Source organism: Clupea harengus, chromosome 11 (genome assembly GCF_900700415.2).
Source record: "Clupea harengus chromosome 11, Ch_v2.0.2, whole genome shotgun sequence".
NCBI lineage: Eukaryota > Metazoa > Chordata > Actinopteri > Clupeiformes > Clupeidae > Clupea > Clupea harengus.
In genome coordinates, this window is record NC_045162.1 from 19,197,904 (window position 1) to 19,212,776 (window position 14,873).

Consider the following 14,873-nt stretch of genomic DNA (forward strand, 5'->3'; position numbering starts at 1 on the left):
AACCATGCTTCAACAAATAGCAGATTGTTGCATGGCAAAATGCTGCATTTTTTCACACAGATTAACAAAGAAAAGAAAATAGGATACGCTGTTCTTGTTCAAGTCATATTGATGTGAAAAATATTTCTTTACAGCTAGAAATTTAGCATTGTATGGAAGGGCCACCCAGTCAGACCTGGTTGAAAACCCCTCATCAGGGTACAGTGATGCCCACAATGCCATAGATGGAAATCGTGACCCAAATTTTCATCATGGATCTTGCACTGCTACTGATGCACAGACTAATCCCTGGTGGAGGGTTGATCTACTGAGGCAGTACACTATTACTTCAGTGGCCATCACCAACAGAGGAGACTACGCCCCTGAGGGAATCAACGGAGCTGAGATTCACATTGGCAGCTCCCTGCTGGACAATGGCAATCACAATCGACTGTAAGATTATCATTTGCACTAGTTGTTAACTGATTGACAGTGACTGGGTAGAAAGGTTATTTCAGAATGTCTAATGCATAAGCCCACGGTCCATTTCAATGAGCAGCTGCAAATGTAAAAACAGTTTATTATCTTATCGTATACTGACAAAAGAAAGTGATAATGAATATTGTTTACTCTTCCGCCTCCTTCCCCTGATATCACTGTATTGCAGTAGGTTGTTTGTAGAGTGAATATGTCTAAGTCGAGAACCGTTTTTACTGAGATAAAACAGAGTTCATTCCTGACCTACTTAATGTACCCTAAACCTTTGCTCCAAACTATATGTTCATTTTTGACTTCACTTTTAGGGCAGGGGTTATATCCTCTATCCCAGCTGGGAGAACCCTCACCTTCAGCTGGGATAAAGGGGTGGAGGGCCGCTATGTTAATGTTTTTTTGCCTGGAAACAACAAGAATTTGACACTTTGTGAGGTGGAGGTGTATGGCTATCCAGCACCAAATGGTAAGCATTGTCCTTGTAAATATAGCACATGTATCACAACATACATGAAATATTTAGGTTTTTATTTAATTTAGAATAGAAGCATGTAAAAAAATAACAATAATGAACCAACTTTGCACATGTCTTTGTCAAGACTGAAAGCTTTAGAACTATTCAAATGAATCTAAAATATAGACATTATTTTTTCAGTATCCCCACACTTGATCAGATGTTTCGGTAAATGAAATGGAAGACGAATCTTAGAAAATGTCTTGTTTAAGATCAAGAGGCATTTTACTTCCTGTCAACTAAACACATACAGTATACTTTTCTGCACATGGTCAAAGCTGTCCGAAAAAGAAGCTAAATTAATCTGATGTAATGTAAATATAGGAGCAGTAGATGAGAGATGAGAACCCCGGTTGAAAACAATTTAATTGCCAAAAAACATACTCAACCACTTCAGACAGGACATGGTGTACATAATTGTTAGTCTAGTTGTTAATTTGTCATTGTTCTTTCATTGTTTCCATGCAGGTGAGAATGTGGCTTTAAGAGGGAAAGCAACTCAGTCAGACCTTCATAGCAATGGATTTGCATACAATGCCATTGATGGGAATCGTGACGGAATATGGGGCCATGGTTCCTGTACTCACACAAAAGCTCATGTCAACCCTTGGTGGAGAGTGGATTTGCTCCAAAAATATAAAGTCTTCTCTGTGATAATTACCAACTCGGTGGATGCTGGTCCCACTAGACTTCGTGGAGCTGAAATCAGAATTGGAAATTCTTTGAACAACAATGGCATCAACAACCCCAGGTAAAAATTGGTATCTCAATTTTTGGCTGTATGTGACACCAACACCATGTTGACACCAAAGTAGCTCTGAATTGACACGCTGTTCTTTGTATTGTTGACTTTGGCATGCATTCTTCTTCTAATAACTGCACACTATGCCATGTGTTACTCTATGGTATAGTTGGTATAGTTTATGCTCAAGGACCCTTTATTTGTGTGAGTTATTTTAGACTATATCCTTTTTAGGTGTGCCGTAATCTCCTCTATTCCTGCTGGGTTTTCCGAGACCTTTGAGTGTTATGGGATGGAGGGACGCTATGTTACCGTGGTGATTCCTGGACGTGCAGACTATCTTATACTCTGTGAAGTGGAGGTATATGGATCACCGCTGGACTAAAGCCTAGGGAAACAGCGCATAGGATGGATATCTTAAACAGCGATGGATAGCATGAACTACTCTCAAAATACAGCAAATGTATTGTTGTACTGAATATGTCATGCGCAACACTTCCATTTATAAAAATGTAATCTGTTCATATTACTGGAAATACAAAATTACTGGTACACGTAACAGAGATCATATTTAAATATGATTAGCTGTTGGAACAAATCAACCATTTTTAACAATGAGTGCAATTGCACTAATATTGCATGGATAGAATGTTGGAGTTGCCACCAGTTTAAACCAGTTTGCCATGGGTTGTAAAAGGTTGGTCGAAAACTAGCAACTACCTAACCTAGCATAACTAATTTCTTTTGGTGATATAGTTGGCATGTCATGCTGTGAAAGCTTTTCTTACATTTTCTTTGGGTGGTCTGATCGAATCACAGAACTAGTTCACAGCCTGGATTGGAATCTGGAACGACGGGTGTGTGTATCTGTCCTTCTCATCACCATATGAGCCTACCTTAAAATGAATTTGAAGATGATAACAGTTCTAGTTACCTATAAAAACATACCTAAATTGATGCACACTGTTGATTTAATTCAACACTGAAATCAATGACAAAATGTTTTACAAGAGAACAGAGATCAGTATATTCACTGTGTCACGCCACTGCAGCAATGTTTCTAGTGTGAATGATAAATGTAGGACAGTTGTGGTTGCAATACCTCTAGGACGCTCACTTCAAGTGGAGGTAGACATTATACATTTAAATTTGTCAGGGACCCGAGTTTTTGATTGAAGTGAACTTTTACCTAACCTTTACCTAAGGTGTCATACTGCACCTTTCGTTGCCAGCTGCACTGTACTTCTTGGATTCTACTAACTAGTAGTTTCAGGCCTGCCTTTGGGATGACGAGTCGTCTGAATAGTGACTCTCTCTTCAGTAAAGTTTACCTCACATCTGGTGGGGCCACCAGACAGTGCCAAAGAGCAGTTTTCAGTTCCCTAGCTTCTAGAAATCCACCTGTGGCCCACATCCCTTGTATCACCTGTAAACAAACCAGTAGCGGAGTGTGTATTTAAGCTGGCTAACAATTTTAGTCTGCGGTTAGCATTAAATACCTGTGTCCATGTCACAGAGTGTGACTTGAGTTCCTAATGTGTCTTCAATTGTAAGTTTGTAGGAATCTTCAGTCTCTTATATTATCCTCTGAGAGTCTTAGTTTGAGTGCTGATGAGATTTTTGTTTTGGTTTGCAGGAATCTTGTGAAGTGCTGATTTGTTTTTGGTTAAACCTTTTGTGTGAAAGTTCTTTGCTGTGTGGTTTAATATCTTTGGATTGGAAAACTGCTGCCTAATTCTTTTATTAAAAGACTAAACAGACTTTTGCTGAGTTGTGTCCCTTTCTGTGCTTCTTGCTCTGAAATGTTAACCCTTGCCTGTGTGTTGATTTTCAAACGCTGACAAGAAATCTGGAAACTGGCGTTTGTTTACTTTTATAGGCATTACAAAAATAACCCCCACATGTTTCTGGCACAGTGGTGTTCCCGGTGTGCACTGATGAAGGGAATGGTTTTTACTGGTGGACCATGATCTGATCAGTACCCATCAGTCAGTGAATCTGTGATGTCTGTTTTGTATCCAGTGTGTATTTAACAAACAGGAACAGGAATGGGACATTTGATTACACATACGGCCTACATTATTTTATTCTTTTTTCATTTCAGTCATTTAGAGTGACACAAATTTTACGATTTGAATGATTTAAGCCTTTACATCATAAACCCTTTATATGTCAGAACTAATGGATTCATTTCAAAACCTTTCCCCTTAAACTGAGGTGTGAGGCAGGGTTGTCCGGTCAGTCCCCTACTATTATGGCTTTAGAACCATTAGCATGTGCAATTCGCTCTAATGGCGACATACACGGAGTAAATATTCATGGACATGATTTAAAATTAAATATGTGTGCTGACGATATCCTTCTTACCCTGAGCAAGCCAGCTATCTCTATACCCGCAGTTCTTAATTTAATTAACTTATTTGGTAGCTTTTCAGGGTATAAGATAAATTGGAACAAAAGTGAGGCAATCCCACTTAACTCAAACACATTTAAGCATGATCTGATGGATACTCCCTTTATGTGGAAAACAAATGGAATGAAATATTTAGGAACTAACATTGTCTCTCCTATTACGAAAATCTTCAGCCTTAACGGCCCTGGCATTTTCCAGTCCATTAAAGAGGACATCAATAGATGGATGGCCATACCACTTTCTCTATGGGGTAGAGCAGAAACCTTGAAAATGAATGTTCTCCCAAGGCTCTCCCATATTATCTCCTCTATTCCTCTTAACGTCCCACCAAAATGGTTTAAAGATATCAAATCCCTCTTTACTCAGTTCCTTTGGAATAATAAAAAGCCCAGAATTGCGTACAACAAATGAATTATCCCAAGATCAATGGGAGGCTTTGGAGTCCTGGATGAATAACATCATTATTCAGTTTTCATGCTTTATTGTAAAGCAACTGCACAGGAGACTCAGCATTGAGGGGCTCTCTCTACCATCTTGCCCTATTTGGGGTAAACCTCTCTGCAGGAGGACGTACCCTAATATCTGGCAGAGGGCGGGTATAATTACAGTTGGACAGATATATAGAGACCAAACCCTTCCATTCCAACAACTCAAAAATCAATATGGTCTTTGCTCAATTACCATCGGTTATTAGTAAGAAATGTAAAGAGGGAGCCACGCCTGCTTCATGTCCGGAAGTAGACCAACGCCTCAAAAAAGCAAATCTATCATCTGTGTGGTCTGTAAGGATTATACAATTCAAAATTCTTAATAGGGCATACATCACCCCTGTCACACAATCCAAGATGGACAAAAAACACCAAGATCTATGCTGGCATGAATGTGGCAAGCGAGGTACATTATTACACCTGCTTTGGGAATGCCCAGCTGTAAAAACACTCTGGTCGGAGGTAATAGCATTTTTGTTGGTCCCAACATATGCCTACTGGGCCTTAAGCCGGACAATGTTGTTGGAAGGACTGCTGTTCAGCGCTGGACATTGGGCTGTTTGGCCACAAAGAGACTCATCCTCCTAAATTGGAAGGAACGCAAACCAGCCAGCTTCACTAAGGAATCATGGCTGAGGGACTATAAAGAATTGCTGACCATGGAGCGCGCAGCTTCTCTGCTGTTTCATGTTTCATAGTCACTAACTTATTTCTGCTTAATGTCATGTCTATGTAATAGTCTGCTGTCTTAAGGTGTCATCCTTGCACCCTTCCCCCATCCCCTGTTGTGTTCTGTCAACTGTTTGTTGCTGTTCTCGTACATGTTTGTAGAAATTTGTCTCATTGTGTTTTTATGTTAAAAAATAAATTAATAAATAAATAAACCCTTTATATGATAATTATATCATATATTTTTTAAACAATGCAGTGATCCAATGACTGTCTTCGAGGTCTGCAGTGGATGATTTGTGTTATCTGTTGCAACATCACTGGGCTTTAGTCTAGTGGTGATCCATGCACCTCCACCTCACAAACCTATCTTTACACAATTTGCAATATCATGCATCCCGCAAAAAATGTCAAATTGGGTGGTAACCTAACACACCACCTACACCGGGTTAATGTCTCCTACCTTATTTGAGAGAGTTGTCAACCCTAAACTCAGCTCCATTCAGTTTCTCTGAGCAGCTGTCTCCACTGTTGGTGATGACCACAGAGTCCCCTCTGTATTTCCTCAGCAGATCAACTCCTCACCTCAGGGGGTCATGATAAGCAGTGTGTGTGCAGGAGCCGAGGTATCCTTGGGAGCCACGGTTACCATCTATGATACTATAGATGTGTCATAAAAGTAAATATGGATCTCCCATCAGACTCTTTTTCACGAAGAGTAATATTTGAGAAACTGTCACGCCAGCGCTGAACTCTACTTCTGCCACGTTCCCTCCTGATTCAACTCACCTGCCTCAGTCTCATTCCCAGTCCCCTGATTACCTAATCATGAACACCTGTCACTCCCTCCACCACACTATTTAGTCTCCTCACTCCCTTCACTTGTTGTCTGGTCTCGTCGTGTATGGACATATCTTCCTACTCCTTCGTCAAGCTCCGGACTATTAGCTCCCATGTTTGTGTCCCTAGGTTTAGGTAGTTCTGATTGTTCAAGAGTGTTGTTCCTTAGTTTAATTCCTATCCTGGACTTTCTGCTTTCTTGTACAGGTCTTGTTTTCTGAACTAAAATCTGTTTGGCTCTATGTTTTTTATTTGTATGTGTTTATCATTTGACATTGACATTCATGCAATGATTTCCTATATTCCTATGTTTTCCTTATACAATCTCTGCCCTTAATTAGAAAAGAAAAGGTAAATAAGAAATATCAAAAGGTGTGTTTTAAAAGGTGGTGGCGGTGGGTTTGCTTCACTAAAAAATGTCCCACCCTTGCTTTTATCTGTGATGTTGTAGAGAAGTAGGCCAAACCAACAGAGCAGTATTCAGCCACATCTGGAAAGTAAAGTCATGCTCTGAGCGTCTTGGAACAACCACGTTAACCCAGGGACCCTCCCCAGCAGGGGTTGAGGGGATCACAGAACACCTGAAAGAGTTACATACTTGTGAGCAATAGGTTATTATTGTCAGAAGTACTAACATAGCAGACAACCCATGGTAAAGGAGAACGTGTTAGTAAATGTGGTTCACTTTCCTTCATTTTGGTTTTGGATTATTTCACAGTCACATATAAGATGTAACTGCGCACAGAGCAAATTCAGGTGGTGTTTAAGCATAAGCTGCAAGCAAATAAAAACACCTATTTTTAAACAATTTGCAATATCATGGACACTGCAAAATATAGAAATCTTCCTGACTACATTTCCGAATGTCAGAAGGTGTGTCTGTGTCTGTGTGTGTGTGTGTGTGTGTGTGTGTGTGTGTGTGTGTGTGTGTGTGTGTGTGTGTGTGTGTATGTGTGTGTGTATTGGGGCTTTTGGACCTCTGAAATAAAATTATGTCCTTATTGTACCCTTTGTGTTTATCTGATCAAAATAGCTAACTGGTTAGCTAGATACAAGGTCAAACTGTTGTTGATGTCCTTAAGCATGACAGAACTCGGAATATCTTTGGATAGGAAAACTGCTGCCTAAGCCTTTTAATAAAAGAATAAACAGACTTTTGCCTGATTTGTGTCTCTTTATGTGCTTCTTCTTCACTCTGAAGTGTTTCTGGCACAGTGGTGTTTCTGGTGTGCACTGGTGAAGGGGAGGGTGTTTACTGGTGGACCATGATCTGATCAGTACCCATAAGTCAGTGAATCTGTGACGTCTGCTTTGTATCCAGTGTGTATTTAACACACAGGAAAAGAAATGGGACATTTCTTTATACATACATCTACACCTACAGTATTATTTTCAATTTCAGTCATTTACAGTGAAACTAATTTTACAATTTGAATGATTTAAGGCAAGCCTTTACATCTTACACACTTTATATGATTATTCAGCGATTATTACATTATGGATTTCAGACAATTCAGTGATCTAATGACTGTTTTCTAGGTCTGCAGTGGATGATTGTGTTATCTGTTGCAACATCACTGGGCTTTAGTCTAGTGGTGATCCATGCACCTCCACCTCACAAACATATTTATACACAATTTGCAATATAATGCACCCGGCAACATTTTTTAAATTGGGTGGTAACCAACACTAAACTCAGCTCCATTCAGTCCACTCTGTATTTCCTCAACAGATCAACTCCCCACTATGAGGTGTCATGATAAGCAGTGTGTGTGCAGGAGCCGAGGTATCCGTGGGAATCTATGGCATTATGGATGAGTCATAAAACTCAATTTGGATCACCCATCAGACTCTGTTGCTTTTTCTCTAAGAGTAACATTGTGAGAAACAGGGAGGACATATTTTGATAATCTGACGAGATACGTACATTATCTTTTCATGTTTGTTGTTTGAGCGTTTTTAAATTTGCTGCAGAGAAATATTCCCTCATCAGATCAAACCCATGCTGTGTAGTCTACATACACATTATATACACTAATTTAGCCAACATTATATACACTAATTTAGCCAACATTAATATGAAAACCAATACAACCAATAAACAGTCATATAATGTTTTGTCATATTCATATTTTGGAGTTTCTATGCAGTTTTTCCTTTGAATATCTGACATGTAATGAAACACTGGATGAAAGGTGCAGTGGAACTCCTCCCTAACAAACTATGGCAGCTCTATGAAATAATGGCATTTTGAATCATGAAGGTTTTCTGTGGACACAACCGAAGATCACTGTGTGACTGCATGTTTGAACAATCTTCTTGCTATTACATTGGTGACATACATGGCAGTGCACACATAACAGTAGACACATACTTGACAGTTAAACATATTAGCACTATTAAGTCTTATTAGCACTATCAACTTTCAAGTCATCAGGACAAGGGGAAAGAATTCCCAAATTGTGGAAAGAGATATTATATTTCGGATTTCTTTGTTTCAATTACTTGATATCGTCAGAACATACTGTATATCAATGCACTTGGAGGGGTCCAGTAACTCCACATAGGCTTTTCATGTGTTTTAACATCAGACCCCTCAATCGAGTAACATCCATATTAAAAGCACATTTAAAAGGATCTTACAATCATTTTTGTGTTTCCAGGATATCCTTATTCAATTGCTTTCCATTCAATTATACAATCTATGAAAAGTCAGACTTACTTTAGGGTGAATTCATTTTGATCAACTCACTATTTCCTTTTTGCACCTGTGGTAGCTGATTAATTAAAGAGTAATGATAACTATCAGAGATTCAAGGTTGCCTCTTGTTGGAAGAATGTTCGGTTTCATGCACCACGTATATATGTCACGGTTAATGTGTATTAACAATAAATATGTAAATTTACAAGAATATATATATATTTCTTAACTGACTATGACGGTGAATGTTTGAATGTGTGTGTGTGTGTGTGTGTGTGTGTGTGTGTATTGGGGCTTTTGGACCTCTGAAATAAAATTCTTTCCTTATTGTACCCTTTGTGTTTATCTGATCAAAATAGCTAACTGGTTAGCTAGATACAAGGTCAAATTGTTGTTGAGGTCCTTAAGCATGGCAGAACTTTGCTACTATTATCTATTTTATTCACTACATGCTTCCTGTTTTTGACACCCATATTTACAAGCACTCTAGATAGTGGCCTAGAATTTCCACAATTAAGAAGGACTTGTTAATAGATAATTACTGGCTGATGGGGTTACATAGGTCAGAAGGCGGCTAAGCCATATGACACGTCAATACTTCTCCAGAGGAAAACAAATCTCCAACAACTAAGAAAAGAAGCAGACCATGTCTATTATGTCCATGCTGAGACAATTTATGTTTTTAATTCCATTTTAATGTACAAAGTACTCCATAGTAATGCAAAAACAAAATCAACAACGTTGAACAACAACTGAAATATGTTCTGAAGTAGACGGTTCTAAGTGTTTATTTATAGTTATTATAGGAGTTTCCCTGGAAAAATCAGTCATCGAGCTCAGTGTGTGCAAGCGTGTGTGTTTGTCTGAGTGTGTGTGTGTGTGTGTGTTTGTGTATGTGTGTGTCTGAGAGAAAGAAAGAGAGATAGAGAGAGAACTTTGAAGAATCCCAGCTTTGAATATTCTCTCCATATTTTCATATGAAATCACATGTAGTGATTCATTGTTGAGTTTGGTATTCACAGTATAGCACTTTGTCAGGGATCATTTTCCTATGGATGCTATTTAGTTTAATAACATAGTAATTTATTTCATGTGTTAGGCATGGACGGATTAAGAAACCACGGGCCCCTGGGCCTGGACATGTTAAAGGCCCCCCCCTCCCCCCTTCGCGAGAAAAAGAATTGTGCGCTTGCAAAACACGCACGCACACACAAACACCATTAGGCGTATATATATATATTTGACCAACAATGTGTTGGATTTAACGGTTGAATTAGATACTTTGGCTATTGTATTGGGAAAGTAAACAGGTCCAAGTTTACTCCGTAACATCCACCTTCGGTGCACTGCCCTGCTATTGTTTCTGACATTACATGTGACAGGGCAACAGCCGAGTGATTCTTTTCCTAATTGAAACTGATTAAGACCTACCTGAGCAGCATGGGGCAGGAGAGGCTGAATGGGCTGGCTATCCTGTCCATTGAAAGAGCAATCATGCATTACCACTTTTATGTTTGAAAGGCATCGTTCGGCAAGTGTACCGTACTGTGCTCAGTCAGCTTGTAGGTCTTGACGTTCAGATTCTGCGCCAAAACGAGCTATATCGTATCGTCTCATCACATGATCAAATAGAGACTTGACATTGGCGAACAAGATACATATTACCCAGCAATCATCATTGCATATCTGTGTATGACAAAAAAAAAACAAATTAAATAAGAGATTATCCATTTAATTGAATCGTTTTTTTAATAGTTTCTATAGTGTATGCACGATAAGCATATAATTGTGTTATAGATTGCTACTGACGATTTCCCCCTAAAAATTATGAAAACCATGACAGAGACAAGTTTGCCATTTTAAGGGAATATATAGCATAAGGGATCTTTACTGATCCAAATATAAATTATCCTTGATCGCTGTCGCAGTAAACTAGCGACACTTTAACATTCAAATGTTTGGAAAAATATAGAATGCAGGGTCTGCTCTGCCTACGAACCTTCCACGCTGGCTGCATTGTCTATAGTTACGCCCCTGGCGCACATGCACATTTTCTATAACAGCACAGGTATACTCAATTAAAGCCATTAGCAAATGAACAAAATACACCTTTTTCAACCACAAATAAGAGATACATAACAGCGACTTCACGCAGAGGCTCTGGCTTAGGGGCCCCCTGAGCTCATGGGCCCCTGGGCCTGGGCCCGGTAGGCCCGTTCGTTAATCCATCCCTGGTGTTAGGTACTCTGAGCGTCCTGGAACGACCACGTTAACCCAGGGACCCTCTACAGCAGGGATTGAGGGGATCACAGAACACTTGAAAGAGTTACATACTTGTGAGCAATAGGTTATTATTGTCAGAAGTACTAACATAACACACAGACACACCATGGTAAAGGAATGTGTGAGCAATAGGTTATTATTGTCAGAAGTACTACCATAACACACACACACCATGGTAAAGGAAGACGTGATAGTAAATGTTGCTCACTTTCCATCATTTTTGTTTTGGATTATTTCACAGTCACATATTGTACAGAGCAAATTCAGGTGTTGTTACAAAGTGAAGTTTAAGAATAAACTGCCAGCAAAAAAAAAACTCCTATTCTTACACAATTTGCATGATCGTAGACACTGTAAAATCTAAAAATCTTCCTGATATTTGCTGTGAATGTTTGAATGTGCGTGCGTGTGTGTGTGTGTCTGTGTCTGTGTCTGTGTCTGTGTCTGTGTCTGTGTCTGTGTCTGTGTCTGTGTCTGTGTCTGTGTCTGTATGTGTGTATTGTGGCTTTTGAACCACTGAATAAAATGATTTCCTTATTGTACCCTTTGTGTTTATCTGATCAAAATAGATAAAAGGTCAAACTGTTGTTGTGGTCCTTGAGCATGGCAGAACTTGGCTACTATTATTGTTTTCATTAACTGTTTGCTTCCTGTTTTTGATGACCGCATTTTAAAGAATTTCCTCAATTAAGAAGTTGTTAATGGATAACAACTGACTGACGGGGTTTAACATCAGACCCCTCAATGAAGTAGCATCCATATTAAAAGCCCATTTAAAAAGATCTTACAATCATTGTTGTGTTTCCAGGATATCCTTATTAAATTGTGTGTGTGTGTGTGTGTGTGTGTGTATTGGGGCTTTTGGACCTCTGAAATAAAAATCTTTCCTTATTGTACCCTTCGTGTTTATCTGATCAAAATAGCTAACGGGTTAGCTAGATACAAGGTCAAATTGTTGTTGAGGTCCTTAAGCATGGCCGAACAGCTACTATTATCTCTTTTATTCACTACATGCTTCCTGTTTTTGACAACCATATTTACAAGCACTATAGATAGTGGACTAGAATTTCCACAATTAAGAAGGACTTGTTAATTAATAATTACTGGCTGATGGGGTTACATAGGTCAGAAGGCGTGTAAGCCATATGACACGTCAATACTTCTCCAGAGGAAAACAAATCTCCAACAGAAGCAGACCATGTCTTTTATATCCATGCTGAGACAATTTATGTTTTTTAATTCCATTTCAATGTACAAAGTACTCCATAGTAATGCAAAAACAAAATCAACAACGTTGAACAACAACTGAAATATGTTCTGAAGTAGACAGTTCTAAGTGTTTATTTATAGTTATAATACATGTAGATGAAATCAAGCATTCTGATTGGTTGAAAGGAGGTCACGGGGTGTACTGTATTGAGCCATAATGTACTGTACAGCTGTTTACATTTACCTGAGCGTTCCATATCAGTGCGCACTCAAAATATACTACCTTAGTTAGAAAAAAAATGGCGGACCAAATCTCCGTACATCATAGTATTTGTACCTAAAAGTTTTAAGTTTTACTTTTTTTTGCTTAGATTTTTAGAAAGTTACCGAGAAATAGACACTGTACAATATACAACCCCCATTATTGTACCTGAAAAATACGTCTAAGAGGATTTGCGAGGTGTATTAGCCACCTATCAAAGGTTAGCATGCTACTAGCCGTTAGCGATTAGCAATTCCTCTGTGTTTTTGCAAAGCATCTGCCCCAACTTTCTTTTCCCGACATTTACATTTATCTTGTACATAATCCATCCCCATAAACCGGAGATTTCAAGAGTAGAGATGCCTTTCAATATGCAGTTGCAGGATGGGTGAACGACACCAAGATATGGCATTTGGAGACAAAAACAATATGTATGATAGGGTGACCAGACGTCCTCTTTTCCCCGGACATGTCCTCTTTTCGAGACCTAAAAAATGCGTCCGGCAGGGATTTCAAAAACGTCCGGGATTTTGCTTCGTCGGATATTTGTGTTTCTCTGGGTCTTTCACAAACTAGTTATTATGCCCTTACAAGTTTTGGAAATGGTATCTCCCTTACGTTCCACCTTCTTGCGCGAGCACTGACTGTAGAGAGAACAGTCATTGGTCGACCGATCTCAGTGTTGCCAGATACACGATAATTATCCTCCAAATACGACCATTTTGAGCCTTTGGTACGATACTTCACCATTTCCAATCTGGCAACACTGAGCACCTTGCCGCCTCCTCCACTAGTTGCATTGTTTACAGCACATGACATCTGCAGCCATGCCGAAACGTAAGTTCACGGACGAACTCCAAAAAAAAATACCCATGTTTTCGCCTCGGCCGTGATGCTTCCGAAGCTGAGTGCATGACATGCAGAGCAGGCACTTACGTGTCAGTGGCAAATAAAGGTGGCAGCGATTTGGAAGCTCACGTGCACTCTGCAAAACACAAAACTGCAGCAAGAGGAGAGAGCTCATCGAGTAAAGTGACAGACTTTTATGTGAGTAAAACAGACACTTCTGTTACGGCTGCAGAAGGGTACCCTTGCTTTTCATACAATAAAGCATCACAACAGCTACAGATCAATGGACTGCACATCTGATTTGCTAAGAAAGATTTTCCCAGATTCGGTGACAGCTCAAAAAATCTCAAGTGCTGAAGGGGATTCTGTGCACCCAGTACAATTTCAAACACATGACCTGCAAGGACTTTCATACCTATTTGATAGGTAATCGCCGACTCTTGGGAAAGATTCAGTCTTCAGAGAAATATGCCCAACCACATGAGGAGGACTGAAAAGTGTCTTCATTTTCTTATTTTAATATGTGGCCATATAAAGAATGTATTATTTATTATTTAGAATTTTGTATTTGTTATCATTATTGCTTTAATATATGAGGAGGACTGAAAAGTGTCTTAATTTCCTTTTTTTAATATGTGGCTATATAAAGTATTTATTATTTAGAATTTTTTATTTGTTATCATTATTGCTTCAATATATGGACAAGACACATTAAAGAAGCGCTGGACTAAATGCCACAAAAAAGATTTGTTTTACATTTGCACTTTGCAGTTTTGTTAAAGTTCAATAAATAGATGTACATATAGTCATTTGTGTTACTTTTGTCATTTCATTTGTGACATTTGTATGCATTGACATGGTCATGGTGCGGCATGCTATACACTACCCCCCCCCCCCCCTCCGCCACGCCCCCTGCCACGCCACGCCCCCCCCCCCGCGACGAAGTGTCCTCTTTTCCACAAACTCAAATCTGGTCACCCTAATGTATGAGATCACAGGACATGTATCCTGGATCTTATCAAAGCTAACCGTTCTTGAGCAATCAAGAGTGCCAATATGGGCTAACGAGTTGTAGCCAAATCCCAAAGGGCTAAACAGCTCGCTAGTTATTAGCACTCTAGCTCGCTCAGGGGAGTTTAGCTCTAATAAGACACAGCAATTATTCACGATTGTATCAATTGTATATCTAGGATTTCTCTGGCGACTGTTGTCGCATCCATCAGCACAACATATCCCGGGCATTTTGAACTTTCTGTGGGTTGTGACCGTAAACAGCTCGCTAGCTATTACCACTTTAGCTTGCTCAGGAGAGTATAGGCTAACAAACGTGATGTTCCCAATGCTGTTTGTCTGTTGCATAGCAACAGCCACACATTCGGGGACTATTTTCTCTAGAGTCTAGGCTACTGAAATGCGATACACAACGTTTGGT

At 39.4% G+C, this 14,873-nt stretch overlaps 1 protein-coding gene across 1 annotated transcript in view; it reads left to right on the forward strand.

Annotated features, from left to right (window-relative positions):
- LOC116222319 (fucolectin-1-like) overlaps window positions 1-14,873 on the forward strand; it is a 31,049-nt gene that overhangs the window by 2,254 nt on the left and 13,922 nt on the right. Inside the window, exon 3 of the mRNA XM_031575931.2 lies at window positions 135-350. Within this exon, the coding sequence (XP_031431791.1) occupies window positions 135-350 (216 nt within the window). The remainder of the gene's footprint in view (window positions 1-134; window positions 351-14,873) is intronic.